We start from the raw sequence: 7500 nt of genomic DNA, 5'->3' as shown, positions 1-7500 counted from the left end.
GTTATGGGTACTAAAGGTGTTATTTTTATTATAAATATTATAATTACTATAATGTTATAAACATTAGTAACAGCAAAATAAGATAACATACAATATTTTTGTAAATAAAGGAAAAGGGTGAACAGGCGAGACAGGCAGTACTCGTAATTGGCTCAGTGGTGATTTAATACAAGTGCAGCCATCTATGTGGCAAAACAATTAAACAAGTAAACTCGCAGTGGGCATGGCATGTATATACATGCCATGCCTGTCGGCATTGGGTTAATACAATTTACACCTTTCTATTTTAATGAGAACTTATATATCAACAGTACTCATTATTAATTTCTAATCATTCAATAACTCTATAGGAAATAGACACAAACCAGTCTAGTGACCTTTCAGCTCTAAAGGTATTTAACCTATTGATGTGAAGTTTACAAATGCCAAATCTTTACAATGAATCCTAAAATATCTAAATCCCATATTACTTTTTTAGGCTTTAAAGATCCTTTCATTATCTAAATAATTATAAAATAATTAACTCTAAATGTTTGGTGTACATCTAGCAGATATATATATATTGAACTCAAAACAAAAAATTTAAACAAGAAATTAATACAAAAACACAATTAACACAGAAATAGACTCAACATACAATAACAACGTTATATCCAAACTGATGTATTATCAGATAATCTCATTTCCTATATAAATTCTCTAATAATAAGTATTTGATATATCAAATCTATGAAGTGCACAAATACTTCAAATACATCACAAATGTATTTTTACGAGTGACGTTTAACCATCAGAAGCATATTTCAATCAATATCAATTACAGTCCCTCATAAAATACGATAATTTGATACAATTGCAAGTCGTGTCAATAATTAGCTATCCGATACACGACGACAACAAAGTCGCAGAATATATCGTGTCACTTTATTTCCCTCTTTTCCTCACACATTTCGCACTCCCACCTGAGTTTTCGTCGTAAGCTGCACAACGGCCTTTCGGAAATGTAATTTGGTATCGGCATTTCCCATTCTAAAGGCTCAATAACACTAAAGAATCAATGGGGTCTTCCAGCTGTTGGTGGACTTGTTTACGATTCCCCGGTCGCTTAATCTCCGGCGCTTGGCTCTCCGTCTGTCAAGTTGGGATGATATATTCCAGGTATAAAAGGACCTGTGGTTGAGGAATTTTGGATAATTGTTAGTACACTTTACCCAAGATATGATATTTGTGATAGCTACGCATTACATATCAAAATGTACTTATGCACATATATATAGATATATTTGTAAAACAACACCATGTTAGATATTATAGTAGGCCGATATTCAGTCGCAGTCGAATAACATTCGTTCTATTTATTTAGAAGAAAAAAAAGGATTTTCGTATTCGAATAACATTCCTTCTATTAACTGTCAGAAAAAAATAAGATTTTCAGTTCCAGCTAACCATATGAATGGGTAACTGCTAGAGAAGAATTTGTATTAGATATGCGGATATCGATTAGGTATTCACAAGTACATCGATATCACTCCGTGTGGATGTCAATTAAGTGAAGCAAGTTTGTATAATTAATCAATGATTATCTCTAAATATTCATGAAATTAATATTTAATGAATATTTACAGATAATGAACACGATAGATTCATCCTGTTCCTAAAGAAATATATATCGATAAAAAAAAACATACTTCTTTTCGCTCTCTATAACATAAAGAGTATTTCTGTGTTTTAAACTTAATTACTCACATTATACAAATTGTAAATTTTGATGAATAAGTATGCTGAATAGGTATAATTTTCAAGCTAAACGTTAGGCAGTGCCATGTTTCGGGGGGGGGGGGGGGGATAACAGTCAGTAATAAGGAAATGTATTATTTAACTAGCAGCGCTCTCCTCTCTTCTCGCTCACTCACTCTTTACTCCCCATCTCTCCTCCTCTTCCCTGAGACTTTTCAGCAGGGTAGTAGCCTACAAAAAATAAAACATACAACGTGCTCAGGCCTGAAAACTGCAGAAGAGGCTGGTTACACTAAGGGGAAGCAAGAACATCTCCCACTGCCACGTGATATGTGAGTGCCGGAGGATTTTGGAGCACTGTGCATTCTCAGGAGTAATTCATAGATTAGACACTGTTGTGCATGTCAATTAATGTATAAAGCAGGCCATAAAAGAGATATGTACGGTCCGGGTGGTAAACTTGTCAAGCGAAATAAACTGAATATTTCTTCTTCTTCTTTCTTGGTATAGGGTTTTAGACTATTAACTGAATATTTGATGCAACAATGAGAATTTCATAAATTTCTAAAGGATAGATTATCATTAATCTGTGTGTGTGTCTGTTTAATCATAAAGGGAAACAATCTAAGAAATATCTTATTTACATACGCATTGTTCATAGGTTCATTGCATGCATGTCTTCATCATCTGTACAGGCAGCTATACATCCTTCCATCACAGGAAATGAATGTGGACAAAACTGAAAGCTGTAGTAAAAACACAATATAAACATAACCACTCCACTGCACTGACATGTACTATTACAGAAAAAAAAAAAAAATACTGTGTACAGTTTACTGAGAGAGAAACTGAAGGTGGTTGTGTATTGCCATTCATGCTTCATGTAAATTTATAAATATTAATATTCTTTATTATTTTCTATTTTGTAAACTTTGTCATTGCCAGATGACTATTCCTTCCTTCATAGGATGTTTGAATTGAAATTCTGCTTCTATTATCCTGCTCTATTTTTTTTCATTTTTTTTTTTTTTTTTTTTGCTAGAGAGATAGATAGATAGATAGATAGAGAGAGAGAGAGAGAGAGAGAGAGAGAGAGAGAGAGAGAGAGAGAGAGAGAGAGAGAGAGAGAGAGAGAGAGAGAGAGAGAGAGAGAGAGAGAGAGAGAGAGAGAGAGAGAGAGAGAGAGAGAGAGAGAGAGGGAGGGAGAGAGAGAGAGAGAGAGAGAGAGGGAGGGAGGGAGAGAGGGAGAGAGAGAGAGAGAGAGAGAGAGAGAGAGAGAGAGAGAGAGAGAGAGAGAGAGAGAGAGAGAGAGAGAGAGAGAGAGAGAGAGAGAGAGAGAGAGAGAGTAGTGACCTGATCTCGTGATCTCTCTCGCCTCACATACCAGAAAAGCCAAGTTTCTTATCTTACAGTAACTCCAATGTCCTCAGCCGACTCCAACAGGTCTACAGCCATGACAGGGACGAAGAGATCTTAGAACATGCTAAACTAACCCTTATTGCTCGCAAGCAATCCCTATGCAGTTTTTCTGATATTTTTATTTATAATTATGTTTTGTTTACACTGAAGTTATTCATTCTTAATCTCATTCTGAATCACTAAGTATGTTATTCTATAATTATCGATATTCAAATGTCTTTATATTTTTTGAATACCCAGCATTGATGTCTCCTTATCACAAAACTTTTTAGCCTTGTAAACACCATAACTCTCTTCTCACAAATAACTGTATATAAGGTACTCCTTGTTTCTTCACCATGAAACCACCATGTGGCCATATGTATCGGTATTTGTGTTCATTCAAATTATTTCATGTTTTCCATTATGGAACGTTTCAAAACAAAGTTTGTTCATAGAAATTTCTGAACGTCGACACAGACCGTTCACCCTCTCGGGCATGGCAAGACGCTCCGCTCCTCCCTGGGTGCCTCTACCTTGCCTATCCTCTGTACCTCAGTTACCATACTCCCGTGCTAATGTACTATAGAATCTACGACAACTTTAACTAAACATCCGAGAAACAAACCAGCAGTACAATCCAAGTGGGGACACGTCCTCCCCTCATTATTACACTGGCATCGGCAAGTGAGAAAATTTCCACACATCATTACATTAGTGACAGACTAGTGGAATAACCTTCCTGCAATTCATCATGATTGGTGACAGCACACTGGGATAACGCACCACACGAAACCCTCCAAAAATAACGCACAAAACCCTCTATCGACTCCTGCAAGCGGAGACACCTTAGTCGACTTCATTCACTGCAAGACTTCATCACACGATACATCTGCGGACTTCCGACATCAAACAGTCTTCAACACTTGCTGCAATCGCCTGACGCCTGCAACATCAGTAAACACTGCCCTTCCAGTACTCAAGGTGAGTTCCTTTATCCTCGCTGTTCTCATTTGTTTAAGACATCCCTTGTGAAGTGAAGGGTCTGATTTCCTCTCGCCCTCGCGAACACCTGTGTTCCTCCCCTCATAGAAAACGAGATCTCAACTCATGCAGCACTATCTCCCGCTCACTCAGCGTGCGCCTCGCCTCACTCATGACCTGCGGGCTGTAGTTCTGTTTACCTATGAGTACCAAATTCATTTTCATATTAATCTACGTCGTAATGATTTCTGAATCCACACAATGCTGAATTCTAGTTCCTTTATTATGAACTATTTCACAGGAAAATCTCCAGTCTTCAGTAATTCTCTTCGTAGGAAAATTCATTCCTATATCCTATCATGCAACTACTCCTAATCAATTTCCCAACAATCCTGCATTTTCGCATGCAACTACTCTAATTTCCCTGAAGGAAATATATTCTAAGTATGATCTATCTACCTACATTTTCATGAGAACATCTGTTGTCCTGTATCCTTGCACGTGAGTTATGCATATTATTTTCGTGGAGAATCATTTCTACGTTTTGCATGGCTCTGTAAACTCGTAATTTCCTCAAATTTTTACCCTACAATCTTGATTGTTCATTACTGTCTTCAGTCTCTCAAGTGAATGTTGCAATTAACACTATATTCTGAATTCATGACACGTTGCTTCCAGTCATTTCTTAATCATTATGAGTTCGTGTTGATATTGTAACTCCCTGAGATACGGCATTACATCTTCTGTCGCCAAGACATGGTACTGTTGTTCCCGTCTGTTGTCCTCAGTTGTCCCAGTACTGAAGCCCGCTGTCGACCTTGACTCTCGGATCACCACGTCGCTGCCCTCGCCGCCGATCTCTGGCGCACCAAGTCTTGCTCGCATCACCTGCCGATGCACTTCTGTCCTCTACTATACGTCGCTGCAAATCCGGCCGTGTCATTCCGCTGACATCACCACCGCCTCGGCTGCTGGTGAACGCAGTCTGACGTCCTCGCCGTATCTCGTCTCAACCGCCTGACGTCCTCATTGCATCTCGCACATCCCTTGTGCTGCTGACCCTAGCAAGAATGTTCCTGCCTTGCCTGTCGAACCTCGTGACGCCATCACCTGAAGATGGAAGCCAGGTGGATTCCGAAACTATTGTCTCTAGTTTTACATTGTGTGTTTTTCTACCATGGTGCTCTTCCTCTCCCGATATGAATCCTTCCCGCCAACGACGTGATCCTGATCTACGAAGACCTCGTTCTCAAGATTCTCCGCTCAATCCTCGTCTCATCGACAACAACTTGCCCCAGAATTGTCTAGACCGGCGTGCGTGTCATTTACGACTGACACAGCGCTTGATAAGTTAACTGTCATCAAGCGATCCTGTGGAACGACTGACGAGCTCCGTGACTGATCACCACTGCTGCTCCCGTCAAGACCACCTGCGCTTCGGAAGACTGACCTGTGCGAACAAGCTCCCTAGACCGCCGACCTGTGCGAACTTCTTTCCTTCTCGCCTGCATCACCGCCGTCAAGACTTCATCATGAGCATAACCCACCGCAGCTGGATCGAGGACGATCCTGGTTAGGTGGTCGAGCGATATAGTGACCTGTTTTCGTGATCTCTCTCGCCTCACATACCAAAGCTTTTTGTTTCTTATCTTACAGTAACTCCCCTGTCTTCAGCCGACTCCAACAGGTCTACAGCCATGATAATGACGAAGAGACCTTAGAACACGCTAAACTAACCCTTATTGCTCGCAAGCAATCTCTATGCTGTTATTCTGATGTCTTTGTGTATAATTACGTCTTATTTATACTAAAAAAGTTCGTTATTCTTAATCACTAAGTATATTATTGATATTAAAATGTCAAATGAATACCCAGCGTTTCCGTCTCTCTATCACAAAGCTTTTAGTCCTGTAAACACCATAACTAATTTCTCACATACAAATGAACATAAGGTACTCCTTGGTTCGTCCCACGAAACCATCATGCGACCAGATGTATCGGAATTTGTGTTCATTCAAATTCTTTCATGTTTCCCATCATGAAATGTTTCAAAACAAGTTTGTCTATAGAAATTTCTGAGAGAGAGAGAGAGAAAGGGAGGGCTCTTGGGCATTTAGGCAGAAGAAACTTCTTCATACCTTCAAAAATGATCAACATTTAAAGACTTAAACAGGAAAATAAAATTCCATAATATTCATCGTTTTATAAGAAATTTATTAATGTTGTCCTTTGATTTACATAATGATCACTTTGCTTTCCATACAGCAATAAATTTGTTATTATCTTCAAGTTTGAAGACAAAAATATCAAAGACTAAATATCAGAGTAAAAATGTAAGTGAAATATTAAAGAAAAAAAAAAAACTTGTATAAAAACTGAGTGCAAATTTGTGACAATAAATGAGTGACTGAAGACATTTGACATGGACTTTAATCAGACACACTTAGACTGTATGAAAGAACTTGGTAACAACAAAATAAAGCACACACTGAAAACACTGGTTAGCAATTGTTACATAATTAAAATAACTGTGAAAATTATGTTTGCTAAATGAGTAAATTAACTATGAGAATAACAGCAGCTAAATAACTGGAACCCCAAGCTGATGGGAGCGGCTACAACCAACATGAGATATCTTGACTTTATGCCTGGCATGACTCCATCCATCTTAACTCACTCTTGCATGTACTGTTAGCCTACGTACATAATAACTATGATATCAAGATTTATACTGCATATGTAGGAGTGAATTATGATGGCTAGAAACAGCACAAAATATCTATAGATAGATATAGCCACTCCCATTGGCATGGGATCAAATAAGTGAGAAAAGTAAGTACAAACATAACTGAGACCTCCGCTTAACAGCTCACTACTATTTCGTGTTCCAGGTATGTAAGACAGTAAAACCAAAACAATACATGTTTATGGTTAATAACTGAATAAATATACATTTCTTCTTAATGATAATTTTAAGGTAAGGGATGGTTATATAAAGGGGGAAATCACTTTTAACATTTAATGCAATGCTGCCAGACATGGTATGTATGTACATGTCTGCCCACAATGAATTTAGTTTATCAAATGTACTTATACAAAGATGGTTTCATAACTGCTTAGTCATTTGATTTTTGGTAATATTTTATGACCTATTGCTATTAGTATTATTAATAACACTTTAATCATTAGAATGTTAACAATAACTGTGTATTGATGTGAATAGCATGGGGGGGAGGGGGGATCAAGGGGAAAATCAGGTGAGATCACGAGGTCTGCCAATTGACTTCTTGGTAGCTGAGCACTTGTGGAGCTACCAGTGTGTAGATACATTTCACAAAACTATACTACAGTGAGCATGACACTTTCCCACTGCCAATGGGT

At 38.2% G+C, this 7500-nt stretch overlaps 2 protein-coding genes across 3 annotated transcripts in view; both read right to left on the bottom strand.

Moving 5' to 3' along the window:
• The window catches only part of LOC125047924 (protein HID1-like), a 20556-nt gene extending 19454 nt beyond the window's left edge, over positions 1 to 1102 (bottom strand). For both annotated transcript variants that reach the window (XM_047646472.1, XM_047646478.1), the window contains exon 1: positions 963 to 1102. In XM_047646472.1, the coding sequence (XP_047502428.1) occupies positions 963 to 1028 (66 nt within the window). In that variant the 5' untranslated portion in view covers positions 1029 to 1102. The remainder of the gene's footprint in view (positions 1 to 962) is intronic.
• A 5210-nt stretch (positions 1103 to 6312) lies between these two features.
• The window catches only part of LOC125024985 (NHL repeat-containing protein 2-like), a 15029-nt gene continuing 13841 nt past the window's right edge, over positions 6313 to 7500 (bottom strand). The window contains exon 15 of the mRNA XM_047612800.1: positions 6313 to 7500. This exon is cut by the window's right edge and continues 963 nt beyond it. The gene's annotated coding sequence lies outside the window, so the exon portion shown is untranslated.

Source organism: Penaeus chinensis, chromosome 4 (genome assembly GCF_019202785.1).
Source record: "Penaeus chinensis breed Huanghai No. 1 chromosome 4, ASM1920278v2, whole genome shotgun sequence".
NCBI lineage: Eukaryota > Metazoa > Arthropoda > Malacostraca > Decapoda > Penaeidae > Penaeus > Penaeus chinensis.
Note: the sequence above shows the minus strand (reverse complement) of the source record. Positions and strands in the feature narration are given on the sequence as shown.